Raw genomic sequence first — 24,413 nt, 5'->3', positions numbered from 1 at the left:
TATCCCCTTGCCCATTGCAACCGTGCCCTCTCCTAGCTCGGTCTCCACCTTCACAAGCCTGTCGAGCACATTGCTGGCGCTGTTGAGATGCTCCGCTCCGACCACCTCCTTGACACCGTCACCATCGTATCCTCGCGCTCCACGCTCCTCCTACGGTCTTGATATCGTCACCGACGGCCTCTAGGATGAGTCCTAGAACATAACTCACTTGGTTACCAGATTCAAGGAACTTTAACACTTTAGCTTGCAGGTCTAGAGTTCGAATCTGAAGAAGGCAAAAATCCACTGGGCAGGGGTGGAAAGTCCTAGTAGGTAACGGCACGATCGATGGTCGACGGCCCGTGACCCACAGAAAAATAGGAGTCAGGATAAGTAGAATTCCCACGGGCGGACGGGCCGGATCGTTACATTTCTTTATATTCCTCTCCTTTCTTATTTATTAACCTAATAACCTATTTTGCCCAACTTCAAATATTTTACTTATTTGATAGCTTATTTTCTCTCCTCAAGACATTTTCGAGATCATCACAAGGGGTGCAAGGAGAGGAACAATCAGAATTAAGATTTTTTTTCAGATTTTTCGGTGATCTTAAGACCTAAAGGTATCGTCTTCTTCATTTCCCTATCAAATCTTTTTTTAATGCTTCTGTTATTTTTTTATTTTTCTTCCTGTTATATACTTGTAGTATTGTCAGTTCATATTAGAAAAAATTAAAAATTTCAGACTTGTTATGTCACTTATGATTTATCTTCATATTTCATATTTATTCTGAATATTTCATCTTTATTCTCAAAATTTTAGATTTTTTTTATTCTAAATATTTCATCTTTATTTACTAAATTACTCTCATATTTTAATTACGATGAAATTTCATCAATATAATAATTCTAGTTTTAAATTTCGCAGATCATTTGTCGAACTTTGAAATATCATCGAATTAAAATTATAAGATATAAATTAAATTTTATTATTATTTAATTTTAAAATATTTTTATTTTCATAAAATAGTAGAGACTTATATTTTTATTATTAATATTTGAATATAAATATGTCGGCTAAAAAATATGATTCTGGATATACAAAACGCATGAAAAAAATAAAAATAGAAGAATTTAATCAATCTCAAAAAGAAGTTTGCCTTAATTTAAACGAAGAAGATAATACTAATTCAGAAGAAAATAAATCAATAGATCTTAAAAATAAATATTTTAATAATACTGATGAAATTATTATTCAAAAATATATATGACCCAGCACAATGAAAAAATATAAATATAAATTTAATAGATTTATTAGTTGAAAAAGGTCAAATTAGAGAAATCTATAAATATTTCCCAAATGATGAAAATTGTAAACATTTTTCTACAATTCATTATATCCTAAAATTACCAAATGGAGAAAAACATTACAGAAGATGGTTAATATATTCAAAAGAATTAGATAAAGTATTTTACTTTTGTTGTAAATTATTTAATTAGTCAAAAAATAATTACAATTCAATTAGCAAATGAAGGATGTTGAGATTGAAAAAATCTTAGTGCCAAGCTTAAAATTCATGAAACAAGTAGTGAACATATTATAAATATGAATACTTGGTTTGATATTGAAATGAGATTACTTAAAAATAAAATCATCGATCAAAATTTACAAGAAAAGATAAACAAAGAAAAAGAACATTGAAAAAAATATATTAATAAGAATTATTATTGTAATTAAAAATCTTGTAAAAAAATAATTTAGCATTTCGTGGTACAAATGAGAAGATTTATCAAGAAAACAATGGAAATTTTTTAGGTTTAATTGAAATGATTGCAAAATTTGATCATGGAATACAAGAACACCTTAAACTTATTCAAAATGATGAAATTTATAGTCATTATCTTCGTCATAATATACAAAACGAGTTAGTAAATATATTAGGAATAGAAATAAAAAATATTATAATTAAAAAAATAAAGAAAGAAAAATATTTTTCTATTATACATGATTGTACTCCAGATATAAGTCATCAAGAACAAATGTCTCTTATATTAAGATATGTAGATATTTCAACAAGTCCAATCAAAATAGAAGAATATTTTATAGAAATTTTAAAAGTAGATGATACATCAGGAAAATGACTTTTTCATACGCTTATCACTATATTAAAAAAAATTAAACTTGATGTAAATGATATAAGAGGACAAGGATATGATAATGTATCTAATATGAAGGGTAAACAACAAGGTGTACAAAAAAGACTGCTAGATATAAATTCTAGAGCTTTTTATACACCATATGGTTGTTATAGTCTTAATTTAGTACTATATGATATGACTAATTCTTATCCTAGTGCTATAATATTTTTTGATGTTATACAACGTATTTACTCGTTATTTTCCTCTTCTACCAAAAGATGGAAAGTCTTACAAGATCATGTTTCTAAATTAACTCTAAAACTATTATCACGAACACGTTGGGAAAGTCGTCTTGAAAGTGTTAAAGCTATAAAATATCAAGCTCCACAAATAAGAGAAGCTTTATACAGACTTGCAGAGACTAGTGATGATCCTAAAACAAAAAGTGAAGCAATTTCTTTAGCAACATATGAGATTGAAAATTTTAAATTTTTATTAGGTATGGTTATTTGGTATGATATATTATTCACAGTTAATACTATTAGTAAATTTTTACAATTTAAAGATATGAACATTCCTATTACATTAGATCAATTAAAATGTCTTATTTATTTTTTGAATGAGTATAAAGAAAATGGATTCATATCTGCTATGATTTCTGCTAAAGAAATAGCAAATGAAATGAATATATAACCAAAATTTTGTGAAAAACGTGTAATCAGAAAAAATAAACGGTTTGATGAGAATATAACTAATGAAGTAAAACTATCACTAGAAGAATCTTTTAAAATCAATTACTTTAATTATATTATTAATGTTAGTACCGATGAAATCAAAATATCTCCACAATGGTATGATATTGTTCACTTTGGGCCTAAGCCCTCATGACTTTGTTCTTGGGCTCTCCCCAAAAGGCGTCATAGCAATGGAGATACTTTCCATCCTTTTAACCCCATGATCTTTTCCATGTACTTTAGATGTGGGAATATGTTTGCACCCTTGCAACCCAACAATCCCCCCTCAAACAAAGGACCACAGGCCCCCCTCAACGTCGTTTTTTGATATCTGAATCCTCAACCCACTAGGACTTTTTGCCCCTCGGTCCACCCGACCTACTAGGATTTTCCACCTAGCCGCAGCTAGGACTTTTTGCCCCTCGGTCCACCCGACCTACTAGGACTTTTTGCCCATCGGTCCACCCGACCTACTAGGACTTCTCACCTAGTCACAACTAAGACTTTTTGCCCCTCAGCCCACCCGATCTACTAGGACTTCTCACCTGGTGTCTGATCCTCTTGATTCAGACACGGGAGCACCCACTTCCTTTGTTTAAAGTTCAAACTACATGGTTAGATCTGGATCATGGCTCATCCGGTAGTTAGTCCGGTGAAGAGCAGTCTCGCTCTGATACCACTTGTTAGTACCGATGGAATCAAAATATCTCCACAATGGTATGATATTGTCCACTTTGGGCCTAAGCCCTCATGACTTTGTTCTTGGGTTCTCCCAAAAGGCCTCATACCAATGGAGATACTTTCCATCCTTTTAACCCCATGATTTTTTCCATGTACTTTAGATGTGGGACTATGTTTGCACTCTTGCAACCCAACAATTAATCATGCTATTTCTTCACTTAAAAGTAGGTTTGAACAATTTAAAATATACGAAGATAATTTTAATTTTTTATATGAGGTAGAGAAATTAAAATTTCTTGATAATAATTTTTTAAAAGAAAAATGTTTAAATCTTGAAAACTTTTTAACACATGATATGTCACAAGATATTGATGGTTTAGATTTATTTTTAGAATTGAAAGTTTTAAAAGAAATAATAAATCCAGAATTAAAAATAGCACTTAAAGTATTAAATCTTATAAAAAAATTAAATTCTTTTCCTAATGTATGGATAGCTTATAGAATATTACTTACCATATCTGTTATTGTAGCTTCAGCGGAAAGAAGTTTTTCAAAATTAAAATTAATAAAGTCTTATTTATGTTCAACTATGTCTCAAGAAAGAATAAATAATTTAGCAATGTTATCAATTGAAAAAAATTTATTATTAAAACTTGAATATGAAAATTTAATTAATAATTTTGCATCTCACTAGAAAATTTAATTTTATATAAAAAATTTATTTTTAAAATTAATATTTTAATTTGTTTTAAAAAATTTTTAAATCTGCCATTGTCGGTCTCAAGTCCGAATAAAAAAGAGTGACAGATAATTTTTTTAAATAATAATAATTATTTAAAAATAATTTTCGCCTAGGGCCTCCAGAAGACTTGAGTCGCCCCTGCCGCTTCCTCATCCTCACCTAGCCCACCTCCCTCTCCTCCATGCGCCCAAAGGCGGTGGCTTCGCAGACCTCGATGGTGGTGGCCTACCAGGGAGGCTCCACGCTGGTGCTTCTCAAGGTGCCCTCAGCCTTCACACGGAGGAACATCAACCTGATAAAGCTGGAGGTGATCAACTCATCATCGAAGGCAGACAAATCACTGGTGTTCATCCTGGACGTGAGGGCGAGGAAGGGGATGCTCAGCCCGTTTCCCTATGCCCTTTACGTGGACTTTGAGGGCTTGCCGGAGGACGTGAAGGTGAAGGAGGCCATCGAAGAGATCTCCTTGACCACCGAGTTCGTGAGGATCTTAGGCTGCTATACCACCGACGCTAACATCTACAACCTCCATTAACAACTGGAGCATGCTTCGCAATAAGAATCTGCCATCGACTTCTGACTACTAAGTTCTCAATTAATCATGATCCACTTAGATTTATCCAACAATAAATATCTGATCAATGTTGACCTACTTATCTCTTTGCTCAACCAACTAATATATTGATCAAGCATCTAAATTCAATTCGAGTTAGCTCGAGCTTTGTCAATCTTGATCAGTGGTCGATTATGCCAACAATCAATTGTAGAAAGAAATTATAAATTATTAGGCTTGAATATTGACTCAGTGAAAGAATAAAAGCATGTATTTGATTTGGTACGGCAAGAGTATGCCGAGTCATATATCTTACATTTAAGCTGTGGAATCTTCATCAGGGAGCAAGAGGATGGATTTCGATCATTAATGTAAGATTTATTATTTTATTCCTACTCTTTCCCTGATGAAGTAGGTTTTTTTCATAAGCTTCTAGGATTGACAACTTTAATATATACTTTTCTACTTTGAAAACATTACTTATCTCTCCATCTATGCTATAGATTAAAGGTACATATATCGTGTAGCAAGATTACAAATTCAAAATTAAGTGTTGCTCATTAAATTTCAAGAATCAAGGGGAAGAAAAGAAGAAAAAGGATTCTCCCTAAAGGGAGTCTTAATGAGTTTAAACAAGTAGGTTTTTTTTCATAAGCTTCTAGAATGGACAACCTTAATATATACTTTTTTTTTTTTTTACTTTGAAACCATTACTTATCTCTCCATCTATGCCCTAGATTAAAGGCTTATTGTGTAGCAAAATGATTAGTAATTCAAAATTAAGAGTTGCTCATTAACAACACTCTAGATCAAAATTTAATGTGTGGAGTGTAAACGTACAATTGCATAGATAGCGTACAATGATCTCCTACATGGATAGGCCAAAACTATATCACGAGCTAATAATCTAGCCAAATTTACACAGTTTCTAAATCACAATCATTAATCATTCATTTAGAGGGATATGATGAAAATTACCCAATTGATTAGATTTATCTATGGATCCTATATTGATTAATTCCTTCATAAAGAATGTAGCACATGCGTTGTCCAAGGGCTACAAGGTGTCGATCTTAATCTTGTGCTGATAGAAGCTTCCAAATGTGGTCTTTGTATCGTTGCTCTCCGATGAATAGTCGTTGGACGGTGAAGAAACGACAAATCCATCATCGATGTTGGTGGCCACGCCAATGAAGAGGCTGCACCCATGGTAGAGAAGCCAGGTCTGCAGGCGATAGATGCCCCATGATTGTGGAGAGCAAAAGTAGAGCAAGCAGTGGAGATTGTCAAGATTAAAAGTAATTATTCATTTAGATTAGTGAAGTGAAGCTCAAATATTTGGATTAACCACAAAGAAAAAAAGGTATGGTTCAAGATTAAAAAAATAAATATTGCATCATTAACGAGACTAGTTTAAATCTTCTAATTATAATAAAAAATAATTAAAGAAAGTAATTTTCTTATTAAATTGTAAAAGAATATTTCATTTTAACTTGTTATTAAAGGCATTTCACTTGTCCATTAGGTAAAGTCTTTCTCTTTCGTAAGCCTAATATTTATTATTGTACAAATTTGATATATGAAGCTTCTTCTTTTTTCCTTTAAAAATTGCTTAATGCTAGCTAGTTATAAATTATTAAAGAGGAATTTATAGCTAACATTAAATGCCAATTGAAGGGGAAAATAGAATAATAAATAAGACTTGATAAAGTTTTAAACGATATCTAATATTCAACATAGTGGAAAAGCAATCGGAGGAAAAAAAAAATCGAAATTCTGTGGTTGTATTGTGCTATATAGAACACGCTATTCAAATTAAAAATTAAATCTTCTGGAAGAGCACTGAAGTTGTTACTATTCGAATGATTAAAAGTTTAATTAAATCGAATAAATCTATTGAATTTAAATTCAATTTAATTATTTTAAAATTTTTATTTTTTCAAAAAAAAGTTGATTAATTTAATTTGATTTCAATTTAAAAAATTTTAATTAAATCAAATTAATCAAAATAAAAAATAATCAGTAAATTTTTAAATAAGTGGACTTATAAATTTTTAACTAATTGATAAATCTTCTATCATATTTAAAAAATTAGTTATTTTAATTAATTTGATAGTTTGTGACTGAATTAATTGATATTTTATCGATTCGATTTATTTAATTTTTATTTAAAAATTTAATTGGTTTAATTAGTTAAAAAATTTGATTCGATTCAATTCAATTTAATTTCAAATAATTTGATTCAGTTTGATTTGATTAAACTCGGTTAAAACTTCAAAAAACGTTTCACTTGTCCATTAAGTCAAGTCTTTCTCTTTTTCTTTCATAAGCATAATATATATTATTCCATAAATTTTATACAACGCTTCTTCTCTTTTCCTTCAAAAGTTTTTTAGTGCTAGCTATAAGTTATTAAAGAGGAATTTATAGCTAACGTTAAATTCCAATTGAAGGGGAAATAGAGTAATAAATAAGATTTGATAAAGATTTAAAAGATATCTAATATCCAATAGAAAAGGAAATCAAAATATCTTCACAATGGTATGATATTGTCCTCTTTGAGCCTAAACCCTTATGGTTTTATTCTTGGGCTCTCCCCAAAAGGTCTCATACCAATGGAGATACTTTCCACCTTTTAACCCCATGATCTTTTTCATGTGCTTTAGAGATGTGACTGTGTTTGCACCCTTGCAACCCAACAATCCACCCCATGATCTTTTCCACGTGCTTTAAATATGAGACTATGTTTGCACCCTTGCAACCTAACAATCCTCCCTCAAACAAAGGACCACAGGCCCCCCTCAACGTCATTTTTGATGCCTGAATTCTCGATCCACCAGGACTTTTTACCTCTCGGTCCACCCGACCTACTAGGACTTCCCACCTAGCCGCAACTAGAACTTTTTTTGCCCTCGGTCCACCCGACCTACTGAGACTTCCCACCTAGTCGCAACTAGGACTTTTTGCCCCTCGGTCCATCGGACCTACTAGGACTTCTCACCTGGTGTCTGGTCCTCTTAATTCAGACACGGGAGCACCCACTTCCTTTGTTTAAGGTTCAAACCACATGGTTAGATCTGGATCATGGCTCATCCGGCGGTTAGTCCGGTGAAGAGCGATCTCGCTCTGATACCACTTGTTAGTACCGATGGAATCAAAATATCTCCACAATGGTATGATATTGTCCACTTTGGGCCTAAACACTCATGGCTTTGTTTTTGGGCTTTCCTCAAAAAGCCTCATACCAATGGAGATACTTTCTATCCTTTTAACCTCATGATCTTTTCCATGTGTTTTAGATGTGGGATTATGTTTGCACCCTTGCAACTCAACAAATAGGAGGGAAAGAATCGAAATTTTGTGATTATATTGTGCTATATATAATAAGCTATGCAAAATAATTAAATCTTCGGGAAGAGCACTAAAGTTCACTACAACAAAAATGACTTTCCGCAGCGCGTCATCCGCAGCGCACATCATAGACGCGCCGTTAATAGTTGCTTTGACAGCGCGCCCAATAAAATGCGCTGCGGATAATATCATATTTTTATCAACCGCAGCGCGCAACAATAATACGCTGTTAAAAATACTTTTAACAGCGCACATTGTACGCCGTTAAAATTATTTTTGACAGCGCATATTGTGCGCCGTTAAAAGTATTTTTAACAGTGGACATTGTACGCTGTTAATATAAATTTTAACAGCGCACATTATACGCTGTTAAAAATTTATAAATTATAACATTAATAATATTAATTTTAATTTCTTTAAAAAAAAACTCCTAAATTTTAATTTTAATTTCTTTTAAAATACGCTTTTTCCCCCCTCCCACCTAAGATTTCTCCTCGCGCTCGCCCTTTTCTCCATCCCGCTTTCCTCTTGCGCTCGCTCGGATTCCAAATTTCGCTGAGCCCTAAACCCTCCCGCCCAGCCGCCGCCGGAGATCCCTGCTCAACTGCTCCAGGCAGCTCCTCTCTACGCCGTCCTTCTCCCCGCCCCATCCGTTCGCTCTCTTGCTCTTCGTCGGCGCGTCGGTGCGAGGCGGCGGCGCGACCTTGAGGGAGGCGACGGGGACAAGGCAGTAGATTCGACCGCGGTGCAGGCAGGCGTGGGGCGGGAGGCGTGGTTCGGGTGCGCGAGCATGACGTCGGCGGCGGTGACCGGGGCTGGGAAACCTAGCCATTCCTAACCCTAGCGCCGCCTCCTCCACAGCCGACGCCGCACTCGCGATCGTCACCTCCTCCCACAGCTCTGCTTTCTGCCCTAATCGCGACGCCATCCCGTGGTGTCTCATGAACGCACAGCAGAAGTCGCACGCCGCCGCTCGTTCCTACTCAGATCCGGCGGGTTTGGTGTTTCTGCTTCCTTCTTCTAACCCGATTCATTTTTGTTGGTGCAGATAAGGAGAATTTGTGTCTGTACAGGCATTCCAACAACACGCGGGAGGTCAACCTCCCGGCGGAGGAGGTGCCCCCGGAGCTTCCGGAGCCAGCTCTCGGAATCAACTTCGCAAGGGACGGAATGGACCGTAGGGATTAGCTCTCGCTTATCGCTGTGCACAGTGATTCCTGGTTCTTATCTGTTGCTTTCTATCTTGGGGCGCGCCTCAACAAGAACGATAGGTATTAGCTTGGATCTCTCTCCCACATCTTGTTGCTATCTTACTAATGCTTATTTTGTAGGAGATAGACACATACGGTTCTAGGATCTGATCACTAACCTAGACACATAAGAGAAATACTAGACCATAAAGCACCAATGACATTGCAATTTCATGGCTTTGGACATGATGATAACCATGTAGGTGATAAATACAAGAGAGATGAAATTTCTGATGAGTTTGTAAATTATTGTTTCCTTTATATATACTCTTTTATTGTTCATCTGTTCTGAGAATGCAATAGCAAATCTAGTTGAAACAAATGCGAGGGCTGAATTCTATTTCTTGGTTTCTGAAAATTTCAAGTGTTCTACTCGTTGTTATGTTCTTACCCAAAAAATGTCATCTTTGAATTTATTTATGCTCAATGTTGTTTAATAGTCTTTTATGGTTTCATGTGTCCCCTCTAATCATAATCTTAGCGTAGGCCTATGTGTGTAGCATGTTCTAGTCTACAAATTTTAAGAAACATATACAATTCTTATCTTTTTTATTTTTTGTACTAAATACTCCATTTTTAAAAATGATTTTTACTACATTTTAGGTTTCTGAAGGAACTAGCTTACCAATTTGGTGAAGGCCTAAAAAATTGTTACCAAGGTCTTGAATGCAACAAAATATGGGTTGGGCTTCCATATATGTTATCAAAAGTATGCTTTATGCTTTGTTACATTAATAGCCTAGATCAAAACCTTTGCATTAACCCAATTAGAGGTAATAGTTATGTGAGAATTGAACTTGTCATTCTCATATATATGAGAATTGAAAACTCAGAAGCATAACTAGTTCAATGTAGTACAGTAGCTCAATACTTACAATGAATCAGTGGTTTCCTAGGCATCATTCATGGAGAACAAGCTAAGATATTCACCCTTCAAAATTTTGGCATTGAACTTCTTTTAGGATGTTCATGTGCTTTCAATGTTGTATTGGCAGTGGCTATGGATATACTTGGTCCTAACATAAATTAGCATCCACTCCAATTGATGTAGGCTGTGGTCCTTTAATTACTGCATGGAGGATTTAATTGTCCTAACATAAATTAGCATCCACTCCAAAAATGTGTCGTCAACGATAGAGATTTAGTGTTGTCAACTAGTGAGCTTGTATTCGTCATCTCATTGTTTCTTATAATCATCTCATGTCTTCAATTTACCCCTTGTCTTTTTTTTCATTAACGGATTCTTAAACTCACCCATATGTGAATAAACTCTTTCCAGTTCCTATTATTGCTTATTTATCATCGGAATACATGAAATAATTGTTTTTCATGAACAGATTTTGCAGATGGTGTCTCTATCAATGGATTGTTTGAAGTCACGTGGGATGTTCTATCTTGCCGCTGCCTTATCAGATTTATATGTTCCTTGGGAAAATATGGTACAAGTATTGAAGTCCCTTATGGAAGAGTGGGCTTCTTCTCAGACTCCTAGTTTTTGATAGACTTTGTCTCTAGAGAAGAAGTAGAAGACATTTTGAAAGATATCTCAGAGCGAGCACAAGGCAATGGAAATTTTAGCCTGATTGATATAGTTTTGTCTGGAGAAGGAGAAGTAGAAGCCATTTTGAAAGATATCTCAGAGCGAGCACAGGGCAATGGATATCTCAGAGCGAGCACAGTCGTTTGGGCATCAATGTTTATAATTTTGTCTGACTGATATAGATATTAATGATTTGGCCATATACTTTTTGTAGTAAAGATGAATTTTTGTTACTCTGATATATATTATAATTGTTTGAGTTTTGATTTATAGTTGTGAATGTGATATTTGTATGTGGTATTTGTGTGTTGAATTATAAATATTAGAGATTTGATTTTATAATTATTTATATTTGTTTATATTTGTATTATAATTTTAACAGGAATGATTTGAAAGGTTTGAAATGCGATTGATCACATCCGCAGCGTGCATTACTCGCTGCGGAAGCTCTCAGCCGCAGCGTGCATTACACGCTGTGGAAGCTCTCAGTCGCAGCGTGCACAATGTGCGCTGTGGATGTGATCAATCGCAGTGCGCAATGTGCATCGTGGATGAGAGCTTCCGCAGCGCGCTATGCACGTTGCGGATGTGATCAATTGCAGCGCGCAATGCGCGCCGTAGATGAGAGCTTCCGCAGCGCGCTATGCACGCTGCGGATGCCTAATGACTTTTAACAGCTTACAACTTTGCAGCGTGCGATGCGCGCTGCGGATAACATATTTGCGCGTTGCGAAAAGTCATTTTTGTTGTAGTGGTTGTTACTATTCATAAAACCATTAATACTTGGCTAAACTTATTATATGAGATATTATAATTTAATTACTTGAATTTTAAAATATTTAAAGAGCAAAAGACAGCTTTATAACTTTGATTGATACTATGTGCTAGAAAAAATTTTTAACTTTGTAATTAATATACTTTATGATACGACGGAAGTCTAAAGCTACCACATGACCCTAAATTTAGAATGATATAAAGTTATTAGGCAAGATCAAAGAAGATTAGATAAAACTCAACTACCATCAATCAATTGGAATACATCATCAATCGGATGACTCTAGATTAGTCGATTATTCAATTGACTCAACTATAAACAAAATTAAATAATATGTTCATCGACTACTTAATCACCCAACTACCAATCGATTGAAAATCACTTTCTATTGATTGAATCGTCGATCACAACCATCCTAATGGTTGAGTCTTCCCTTAAGTTGCCCCCGGGGCATAGCTGAGTTGGTTACGACGCAACAGACTTGCAGAAGAGGGCAAGGGTTCGAATTCTGGCGAAGCCAGACAATACCCTCCTGCGTCATGACCAACTATAGTTTCTCGATTTACCTCCTCACAGATGGTCGTGGGGCCGATCGTGTGGGGCCGCTAAGGTGGCGGATCCACCTTTTTTGCAGAAGAGTCTTCCCTTTGATAATTTTAGAAGCTATTGATTTAGATGCTCAAGTGGCTTCGTTTGTCGAACTTTAATTGCCTTTGTTGTTTCTTCATGCAATTTATTGGCTTCTCCTAATGATGTCATTAAAACTAAACTTGGACTCCAATTAAGTCCTAATTAATTACCATCAATGGTATGGTTCAACTCTAATAAAAAGCAATCATCTCAAAATTGAATCAGACTTAAATCAAACTCACCATTAATTCTACAAAATAAATTGAATACAATTAGTTTTAAAAATTAATTATTACACTTTAATAATCTTCATCAAAATTTTAATAATATTATCAAAATGTATGTTGCCTACAACCAAGCACGGTCTAAATCTCATGGTTTTAAAATATTCTGGAGATTTTTTTTTAATCACATGATTCTCAAAAATATTTTATATATATATATATATACACACATTCATATAAAAGAATTTGTCATGATTCTCAGATTTATATATAGAGTGAGGGAGCAGGGTAGGTAGAAGATGAGCATGGCGTCCTGGCACTACAAGAATTCAGGTATTTAGCGACGATATATTTTCGTCGCTAACCTATTAATTTCGTCGCTAACATATCTTAGCGACGATAATATTTCATCGCTAAATTCGTCGCTATAAGCTTGTCGTAAATTAACATTAGCGACGAATTATCTAAATTTCGTCGCTAACATTAGCAACGAAACCATAATCGTCTCTAATTCCCATATTTCGTCGCTAAATTTAGCGACGAATTCTCTATATTTCGTCGCTAATGTTCATACGATTAGCAACGAGTTTTTAAAATATCATCGCTAAAACTTCGACTAAATTTCGATACACTAAAATATCGAAGGTTAGCGACGAATTTGGTCATTTCGTCGCTAACACTTCGCGACAAATGTATTGAATCGTCGCTAATAATCGGTTTTCTGTTCGTATCGAAGGTTAATTAGCGACGATTTTGTTGAAAATCGTCGCTAAGTTAGCGACGAAATTTAAGCTTAATTCGTCGCTAATTTACGTGTTTGGTCATCTGCCCAGTTCGCCCTTTTTATCTCATATCCTGCTGTAATACATATATATCTCATCTCATCCTGCTGATATCCAATACATATGCATACTCAAAACACACTCAAACCATAACAAGTTCAATCAAAACATCCATAAAATATCACAAACTTCACTCAAAACACAATCACAACACAAAGTTCAAATACATTAGTAAAATTCCAGTGCAGTAACTAGTTCAAGTGCAGTAATTATATTACAATACAGTAATTAGTTCAAATACAGTTTTGGCCCAAGTGGCCTAGTCATGGTAGGTGAAACAGAACTGAAGAGGTAAGAGCCCAGAAAATGCTGTATACCTGAAGAGAGAACAACCAATAATTAGCTCAAAACAATCAGACAAAAATACCAACAGACAAAAGAAAACAAGCTAATGAATACAAAAGGAAGAATTCAAAGCACATTCACACGCTATTGAAAGAGTTTATGTGGCATAGTGTTATGGCCACTGTTTGTTCTATCTCTACTACAGACATATATATGCATGAATTTGCTTTACCAAGGCCACCTTACCAATTACTGTATTGAAAGGAATTTAAATTTATAGAATTAACATTTCTGATATTTGAAATTTTGTAAACGGTGTTGTTTGTTTAACTCCTTTTCCTCTCAAACATTGTGATGGATCACAGCGATTATTGGGATTGCCTTAAAGAGTTTATATTGAAAGAATGACATGGGATGAAAACAAATGGATTTATAGAATAAAAAATTCAAGGCCCTTTTAAGATGACTAGTACTAATATCAACAAATTTAATAATTGTGCCCTTTAAAACAAAAGCAGAGATGGTTAAGATTTAACTTACCATCACAACCTAAGGTGCAGGGGGAGGTGGAGCTGAAGAAGAATCATGGATTAAAGATTGTAGCGCTCCAGGTGCCAACCGATTAAGAATTTGTTCAAATATATCTTGTTTGGATCTCATTGCTTGCAACTGATCTTGGGTGCTTGCTAACTGATCCTGAGTGCTTGCTAATTGAAGTCGGGTGGTCGCTAACTCTGCTTCAGTGCCTTCGAGTCTTTCACACAGTGCTGTATTAGTGGTTCTAGATGAGGAGGTGGCATCTGAAGAAGTGGACCTAACTGGCTTTGGCCCACTTCCAAGTCCTCTAATATAGCCCGAGCGTGTACCGAGGACTCGATCACAAACTGTATCCACAATCTGTACTGCATCGATGTCATTTCCTGAAGATTCTTGTGTCTGAACATATTCATCACGCAGTCTGACCATATCAACCTAAGAATAACAAATATGTTAAAATATATATAAAATTAATTCTACATGATTAATGATTGAGAATCGGATTAGCCATGAATATATAAAAGGGTTAAATCCGATTCTCAATCATTAATCATGTAGAATTAATTATATATATATTTTAACATATTTGTTATTCTTAGGATGATATGGTCAGACTGCGTGATGAATATGTTCAGACACAAGAATCTTCAGGAAATGACATCGATGCAGTACAAATTACGGATATAGCTTGTGATCGAGTCCTCGGTACACGCTCGGGCTATATTAGAGGACTTGGAAGTGGGCCAAATCCAGTTAGGTCCACTTCTTCAGATGCCACCTCCTCATCTAGAACCACTAATACAGCACTGTGTGAAAGACTCGAAGGCACTGAAGCAGAGTTAGCGACCACCCGACTTCAATTAGCAAGCACTCAGGATCAGTTAGCAAGCACCCAAGATCAGTTGCAAGCAATGAGATCCAGACAACATATATTTGAACAAATTCTTATCGGTTGGCACCTGGAGCGTTACAATCTTTAATCCATGATTCTTCTTCAGCTCTACCTCCCCCTGCACCTTAGGTTGTGATGGTAAGTTAAATCTTAACCATCTCTGCTTTTGTTTTAAAGGGCACAGTTATTAAATTTGTTGATATTAGTACTAGTCATCTTAAAAGGGCCTTGAATTTTTTATTCTATAAATCCATTTGTTTTCATCCCATGTCATTCTTTCAATATAAACTCTTTAAGGCAATCCCAACAATCGCTGTGCTCCATCACAATGTTTGAGAGGAAAAGGAGTTAAACAAACAGCACCGTTTACAAAATTTCAAATATCAGAAATGTTAATTCTATAAATTTAAATTCCTTTCAATACAGTAATTGGTAAGGTGGCCTTGGTAAAGCAAATATAGGATGAGATGAGATATGTATTACAGCAGGATATGAGATAAAAAGGGCGAACTGGGCAGAGGAAACGCGTAAATTAGCGACGAATTAAGCTTAATTCGTCGCTAACTTAGCGACGATTTTCAACAAAATCGTCGCTAATTAACCTTCGATACGAACAGAAAACCGATTATTAGCGACGATTCAATACATTTGTCGCGAAGTGTTAGCGACGAAATGACCAAATTCGTCGCTAACCTTCGATATTTTAGGGTATCGATTATCTGATTTAGTCGAAGTTTTAGCGACGATATTTTAAAAACTCGTTGCTAATCGTATGAACATTAGCGACGAAATATAGAGAATTCGTCGCTAAATTTAGCGACGAAATATGGGAATTAGAGATGATTATGGTTTCGTTGCTAATGTTAGCGACGAAATTTAGATAATTCATCGCTAATGTTAATTTGCGACAAGCTTATAGCGACGAATTTAGCGACGAAATATTATCGTCGCTAAGATATGTTAGCGACGAAATTAATAGGTTAGCGACGAAAATATATCGTCGCTAAATACCTGAATTCTTGTAGTGTCATCTCACAGTAAGGCGAAGTTGGTCTTCCTTCGTATGTTTTTCTTGAATTGATGAGTATTTTGTATGGTTTTCGTTCGGATTTTATTTGGTTGTATGGTTCTGTATTGTTTTCGATGTGTGGTTCGTGGATTTTGTCGTTGGATTTTATTGTGAGCACCATTGAGGTGCTTTGGGATTTTCGTAGTATTTGTGGTTGATATGTTGGTGATCACACCTTATCGGTTCGTGTATGAGGGTGGTTGTGGTTGTTATAAATGATGCATTAGTTGTGTATGTTTGGTCGTGTGGGCCTCTGTATTACTATGTATTCAGGAAAAGTTGAATTGTTACAAGGGAGATGCTGCCGAAATTTTTCAGACGGGCGTCTCTCGGGGCGTGACACCAATCTTGCCACGCCAAATCTCCATATATATATATATATATATATATATATATAGTGGTGATATTCTGCGTTGTTGGGTTGCAAGGGTGCAAACATAGTCCCACATCTAAAGTACATGGAAAAGATCATGAGGTTAAAAGGATGGAAAGTATCTCCATTGGTATGAGGCCTTTTGGGGAGAGCCCAAGAACAAAGCCATGCATGAGGGCTTAGGCCCAAAGTGGACAATATCATCCCATTGTGGAGATATTTTGATTTCATCAGTTTTAACAAGTGGTATCAGAGCGAGACCGCTCTTCACCGGACTAACCGCCGGATGAGCCATTATCCAGATCTAACCATGTGGTTTGAACCTTAAACAAAGGAAGTGTGTGCTCCCGTGTCTGAATCAAGAGGACCAGATACTAGGTGAGAAGTCCTAGTAGGTCGGGTGGACCGAGGGGCAAAAAGTCTTAGCTGCGGCTAGGTGGGAAGTTCAAGTAGGCCGAGTGGACAGAGGGGCAAAAAGTCCTGGTGGATCGAGGATTCAGACATCAAAACGACGTTGGGGGGAGCTGTGGTCCTTTGTTTGAGGGGTGAGATTGTTGGGTTGCAAGGGTGCAAACATAGTCGCACATCTAAAGTACATGGAAAAGATCATAGGGTTAAAAGGATGAAAAGTATCTCCATTCGTATGAGGCCTTTTGGGAAGAGCCCAAGAACAAAGCCATGAGGGCTTAGGCCCAACGTGGACAATATCATACCATTGTGGAGATATTTTGATTTCATCAATTTTAACAAGTGGTATCAGAGCGAGACCGCTCTTCACCGGACTAACCGCCGGATGAGCCATGATCCAGATCAACCATGTGGTTTGAATCTTAAACAAAGGAAGTGGGTGCTCCCGTGTCTGAATCAAGAGGACTAGACACAAGGTGAGAAGTCCTAGTAGGTCGGATGGATCGAGGGGCAAAAAATCCTAGTTGCGACTAGATGGGAAGTCCTAGTAGGTCGGGTGGACCGAGAGGCAAAAAGTTCTAGCTGCGGCTAGGTGGGAAGTTCTAGTAGGTCAAGTGGACAGAGGGGTAAAAAGTCCTAGTGGATCGAGGATTCAGATATCAAACGACGTTGGAGGGGGCATGTGGTCCTTTGTTTGAGGGGGGGATTGTTGGGTTGCAAGGGTGCAAACATAGTCTCACATCTAAAGTACATGGAAAAAATCAGTGAAAAGGATGGAAAGTATCTCCATTGGTATGAGACCTTTTGGGGAGAGCCCAAGAATAAAGTCATGAGGGCTTAGGCCCAAAGTGGACAATATCATACCGTTATGGAGATATTTTGATTCCATCAGTTTTAACAAGTGGTATCAGAGCGAGACCGCTCTTCACCGGACTAACCGCCGGATGAGCCATGCATGATCCTGATCTAACCATATGGTTTGAACCTTAAACAAAGGAAGTGGGTGCTCCCGTGTCTGAATCAAGAGGACCAGACACCAGGTGAGAAGTCCTAATAGGTCGGGTGGACCGAGGGGTAAAAAGTCCTAGTTGCGACTAGGTGGGAAGTCCTAGTAGGTCGGGTGAACCGAGGGGCAAAAAGTCCTAGCTGCGGCTAGGTGGGAAGTTCTAGTAGGCCGAGTGGACAGAGGGGCAAAAAGTCCTGGTGGGTCGAGGATTCAGACATCAAAACGACGTTGGGGGGGCCTGTGGTCCTTTGTTTGAGGGGGGAGATTGTTGGGTTGTAAGGGTGCAAATATAGTCCCACATCTAAAGTACATGGAAAAGATCATGGGGTTAAAAGGATGGAAAGTATCTTCATTGGTATGAGACCTTTTGGGGAAAGCCCAAGAACAAAGTCATGAGGGCTTAGGCCCAACGTGGACAATATCATACCATTGTGGAGATATTTTGATTTCATCAGTTTTAACAAGTGGTATCAGAGCGAGACCGCTCTTCACCGGACTAACCGCCGGATGAGTCATGATCCAGATCAACCATGTGGTTTGAACCTTAAACAAAGGAAGTGGATGCTCCCGTGTCTGAATCAAGAGGATCAGACACCAGGTGAGAAGTCCTAGTAGGTCGGATGGACCGAGGGGCAAAAAGTCCTAGTTGCGACTACATGGGAAATCCTAGTAGGTCGGGTGGACCAAGAGGTAAAAAGTTCTAGCTGCGGCTAGGTGGGAAGTTCTAGTAGGTCGAGTGGACAGAGGGGTAAAAAGTCCTGGTGGATCGAGGATTCAGATATCAAAACGACGTTGGAGGGGGGCCTGTGGTCCTTTGTTTGAGGGGGGATTGTTGGGTTGCAAGGGTGCAAATATAGTCCCACATCTAAAGTATATGGAAAAGATCATGGGGTTAAAAGGATGGAAAGTATCTCCATTGGTATGAGGCCTTTTGGGGAGAGCCCAAGAACAAAGCCATGAGGGCTTAGGCCCAAAGTGGACAATATCATACCGTTTTGGAGATATTTTAATTCCATCAGTTTTAACAAGTGATATCAGAGCGAGACCGCTCTTCACCGGACTAACCGCCGGATGAGCCATGATCCTGATCTAACTATATGGTTTGAACCTTAAACAAAGGAAGTTGGTGATCCCGTGTCTGAATCAAGAGGACCAGACACCAGGTGAGAAGTCCTAGTAGGTCGGGTGGACCAAGGGGCAAAAAGTCCTAGTTGCGACTAGGTGGGAAGTCCTAGTAGGTCGGGTGGACCGAGGGGCAAAAAGTCCTAGCTGCGGCTAGGTGGAAAGTCCTAGTAGATCGAGTGGACCGAGGGGCAAAAAGTCCTGGTGGGTCGAGGATTCAGACATCAAAACGATGTTGGGGGGCCTGTGGTCCTTTGTTTGAGGGGGGATTGTTGGGTTGCAAGGGTGCAAACATAGTCTCACATCTAAAGTACATGAAAAAGATCATGGGGTTAAAAGGATGGAAAACATCTCCATTGATATGAGACCTTTGTGGAGAGTCCAAGAACAAAGTCATGAGGGTTTAGGCTCAAAGTAGACAATATCATACCATTGTGGAGATATTTTGATTCCATCGGTTTTAACATGCGCGACCCCCGTGTGTGACACAGCCGACCCCCTCAGCTTCTGGCCGCCTTCACCGTGCCGTCCGATCACCGTCGGCCGCCGGACCAGGCCTGTTCGACACGCCACTCTCTAGCGCGTCGTCCGACATCGGATTCCGATTGGATTGTGGCTGGAATCCGACGTAATTTTGCCAGAAACGCACCGACAGTGGTACGCGGCGTTCCCGACCAAATCGAGGTCGGATTCCGGCCAAATCGCGGTCGGAGACCGGCCGGGGAAGGACCACCGTCGCACGCCGGTCCTTCCCCGATCGGTCTCCGATCGCGATTTGGCAGGAATCCGACCGTGATTTGGCCGGGAATGCCGCGTGCCACTGCCGATGTGTTTCCGACCAAATTGCGCCAGATTCCGACCACAATCCGACACCGGCCGACGCGCCGGCGAGTGGCGTGTCGATCGAGCCCGGTCCGGCAACCGCAGGTGGTCGGGCGGCGAGGCAGCAGCGGCGCGTCAAGCGCAGAGAGCACTGTGCATTCCCACATTTGGACGGCCAGATCTACGCGATCACGCGTGATTAACGGTGATCAGCCCGGCGCGCACGATCGCGCATGGGAGTGGCGCGCAGCATATCAATTTCATATATATGTATATATTGTTGGGTTGCAAGGGTGCAAACATAGTCTCACATCTAAAACACATGAAAAAGATCATGGGTTTAAAAGGATGAAAGATATCCATTGGTATCAGGCCTTTTGGGGAGAGCCCAAGAACAAAGCCATGAGGGCTTAGGCCCAAAGTCGACAATATCATACTATTGTGGATATATTTTGATTTCATTGGTTCCAACAATTGGTATCAGAGCGAGACCGCTCTTCACCGGACTAACCGCCGGAAGAGCCATGATCCAGATTTAACCATGTGGGTTGAACTTTAAAAACAAAGGAAGTGGGTGCTCCCATGTCTGAATCAAGAGGACCAGACACCAGGTGAGAAGTCCCAGTAGGTCGGGTGGACCGAGGGGCAAAAAGTCCTAGTTGCGGCTAGGTGGGAAGTCCTAGTAGGTCGGATAGACCGAGGGGCAAAAAGTCCTAGTTGCGGTTAGGTGAGAAGTCTTAGTAGGTCGGGTGGACCGAGGGACAAAAAATCCTAGTTTCGGCTAGGTGAGAAGTCCTAGTAGGTCGGGTGGACCGAGGGGCAAAAAGTCCTGGTGGGTCGAGGATTCAGACATAAAAACGGAGGTTTTCCGTTTGAGGAGGGCCTGTGGTCCTTTGTTTGAGGGGGGATTGTTGGGTTGCAAGGGTGCAAACATAGTCCCACATCTAAAACACATGGAAAAGATCATGAGTTTAAAAGGATGAAAGATATCCATTGGTATGAGGCCTTTTGGGAAGAGCCCAAAAACAAAGTCATGAGGGCTTAGGCCCAAAGTGGACAATATCATATTATTGTGGAGATATTTTGTTGATTCCATTGGTTCCATATATATATATATATATATATATATATATATATATATATATATATATATATATATATATATATATATATATATATATATCAACTAATTACACATAATAAATATAAAATATTCCTATATATATATATATATTATATATATATATATATATATATCAAAATCTAAGATAGAACTCAATTACTTAGGGTACAATTACACTAACAATAATAAATTACCTTCAGACTAAAGAAGCCTAATAAATTTTCTCTAAATTTGAAAATTAGAAGAGGATGGGAGACCACACAAATTGGGTGCCAAAGTGAGGAAGGTCAGTTACTTATTAAGTAATGTTCCTTGTGACAAGGGTGCTATTCAAAAAAGGAGCAATAAAATAAAAAATTAAGCGAGAGAGAGGGCCAAGTTAGAAGAGGGACTAAATCTAGGGTCGATATGGTGACTCCATGTCTCAACCTGGGAGGGTGGCTCAAAACAAAGATTGGGCAGGGGGATCGAGAGACTAAGAGAATGAAGAAAACTAGATAGGAGAGAAACATAAGTTTATCCAAGGGATAGGGGATTGGTAGCCAATGTGCCCATGGACAAAGGAGTGATCAAGTGGTGTGCCAAGGTTAAAAAAAAGGAAGTTTAAGAATAGAGCTAGCTAATTAATGAAGGACAGAAAGAAAATAAATACTCTATATCCTCCAAAAGTTCTAGCAAAACCACTCTATTGTAAACAAATTTGATTAAACCTTAAATTGATCTAAGTGAGTCCAAGTTGAACTCACTTTATTTGTAAACCTAAGGCTCACCTAATGAACTCATTAAAATTAAACATGGGCTCCAATTAAGACCTAATTAATTACCATCAATGGTATGGTTCAACTCTAATAAAACACAACCATCCCAAAATTGAATCAGACCTAAACCAAATTCACTATTAATTCCATAAAATAAATTGAATACCGTTAGTTTTAAAAATTAACTGTTACACTACTTTAATATTATTACAAGAATGTATGTTGTCTACAACCAAGCACGGTCTAAATCTCATGGCTTTAAAATATTTATCGAGATTTCTTTTTTTAATCACATGATTCTCAAAAATATAAAATATATCACATGCATATATATTTGTCACCATTCTCACTCAAAAAAATTTATATATAGAGTGAGGGGGCAGGTCGGTAGAGGATCGCATGGCGTCCTGGGTGACGAAGGTTGTGGAGGAGCTTGTAGCACCATGCGAGCCAACGCCGTGCGCCACACTTCCTCTCTCTTCCATCGACTACGCCCTGGGGTTGGCCTTTATGGAAGAGATTATCTTCGTGTATCCAAACAATAACCCCGAGCACCGTCTTCAAGACATGTCAGTACCGGTGGCGAAGGTCATCCGGGAAGCCTTGGCCAAGGCTCTTGTCCTGTACTACCCTGTAGCAGGCCGCCTTGTTTCCTCCGACGGCGACCATGTGGAGGTGGCCTGCAACGGCGAGGGCGTGTGGTTTATAGAGGCAACGGTGACAAATTGTGGCCTGGGCGATATGAATGACTTGGAGTCGATCAGACCCAGCGTCGTCAAAGAGAAGCTTCTTCCGAGTAGTCCCGCTCATCTAAAGGAAGAGGAGATGATAATGATGATGCAGGTTTGTTATATATATATATATATAAAGTTAATTAATTCATTATTTTTTATATATGATGCCCGTAGAAGTTCATTAATGCTCTCATTTTTTTTTATTTTAACCACAAAGACATAATCGAGGTGTGTTGGCTAAAACACTTCCATGCCCATCTTAATAGTCAAAATTATAAGGCATTGTTGCATATTGACGGCTTATCGATCGACCAAGAAGAAGGTGATATATTGTTGCATGCACCATATCATTGATCAACATTAGCATCCATATAGTCACATAAATACCAAGTTATGTTTTAATAATAGATGGATAAAAAGTTTATATAAGGGTCTTAAATTCATTTAATGTGAATATGAACATTACGATAGATTTAAAAAGATATATATAATATACTAAATTTAATTAAAAATCATAATGATACTCTAAATCAATCCATAAGCCACTCCTTTAGTGTATCTAATTTCACTACTCCATTGAGGTAAATCTATACAATTAATTATAGTCCTTAATTAGGAATGCTGACTTTGGATCTGTAGGAAATAAAATTTTTATCTCTCTTTCCATGTATTTGTTTTTTCCAAATCGATCTATCTGTCAGTTGGTTTTGAAGTAAAGTAATGCAGTTGCAAAAAAAAATATTATTTTGAAGAACACTATATTTTTAATTTAATTAGAATTCTTCTAATAATATTAATTCATTTTATAATCGTAAATCATTATCAAATTATATTGTTAGTAAATTAATTAATTAAATTGTGCAAGCATATATAGGTAACCCATTTTCAGTGTGGTGGATTTACTGTGGGACTCAAATTCAATCACTTGGTGTTCGATGGCCTCGGCTTTGGACAATTCTTAAAAGCCATCGGTGAGATTGCTTGTGGCCAGACTCATCCCTCTGTCAATCCAATCTGGTGTAGAGAGGCCATCTCAGTCCCTCCAATGCTCCCAAAGTCATTTTCATTTCCCATCACAACTAAGTTTGACATTGCGATTTCCACATATGATTTCTCAATTCAAACAATTAAAAGATTGAAGGAACAAATCGCAAAAGAGACATCCAATGATCAATTCACCACCTTTGAGGTTGTGGCTGCAATTCTATGGAAATGTCGAACACAAGCAATCAATGCCATAGGAGATGTCTCTCTCTCCTTTGCAGCTAATGTTCGTCATTTATTAGATCAACTGCCAAAAGCCGGCTACTATGGAAATTGTATCTATTTCTTAACAGTCACAGCAACAAGTGAGCAAATCATGAAGGCATCACTTGCAGAATTGGTGAGGTTCATTAGAGATGCTAAAGAAAGTTTACCAACAAAGTTTAAGGCATGGGCTTCAGGCAACTTCAAGGAAGATCCATATAAGATATCAATTAGCTACAATAATTTGTTTTTGACAGATTGGAGAAGCATAGAGTTTTATCAAACTGACTATGGATGGGGAATGCCCCATTTTGTTTCTCCTATAATACATGATATTCCCGTCGCTGTTGGCGTCATTCTAAAGCAACCTTTGCCTGAGGACGGTGTGCATTTTGAAGGACAAGCAGTCATGAAGGAGCATGAGCAAAGATTTATTAATGAGATTAATAAATGCATAAATTTTTAGCTAATATTATGTTGGAAATTATCTCATAATGGACAAATAATTTTCCACTTGAGTAGTGGATCATCCTACCAAAGATTGTTGCTACTACTTTTACTTTGAATATTATAATAAATTGACTATCATTTACATA

At 37.6% G+C, this 24,413-nt stretch overlaps 1 protein-coding gene and 1 pseudogene across 1 annotated transcript; both read left to right on the top strand.

Annotated features, from left to right (window-relative positions):
• LOC141836113 (arogenate dehydratase 3-like) lies at window positions 1–4,810 on the top strand (annotated as a pseudogene).
• Window positions 4,811–22,234: 17,424 nt separating this feature from the next.
• LOC141836418 (acyl transferase 4-like) lies at window positions 22,235–24,413 on the top strand. Its single transcript, XM_074723905.1, has 2 exons — window positions 22,235–22,678; window positions 23,444–24,413. The coding sequence occupies exons 1-2, from the start codon at window positions 22,235–22,237 to the stop codon at window positions 24,281–24,283; spliced, it is 1,284 nt and encodes a 427-aa protein (XP_074580006.1). The 3' UTR covers window positions 24,284–24,413.

Source organism: Curcuma longa, chromosome 10 (genome assembly GCF_044706935.1).
Source record: "Curcuma longa cultivar G26 ecotype Majalengka, Jawa Barat chromosome 10, ITB_CL_G26_1.1, whole genome shotgun sequence".
Lineage (NCBI taxonomy): Eukaryota > Viridiplantae > Streptophyta > Magnoliopsida > Zingiberales > Zingiberaceae > Curcuma > Curcuma longa.
Note: the sequence above shows the minus strand (reverse complement) of the source record. Positions and strands in the feature narration are given on the sequence as shown.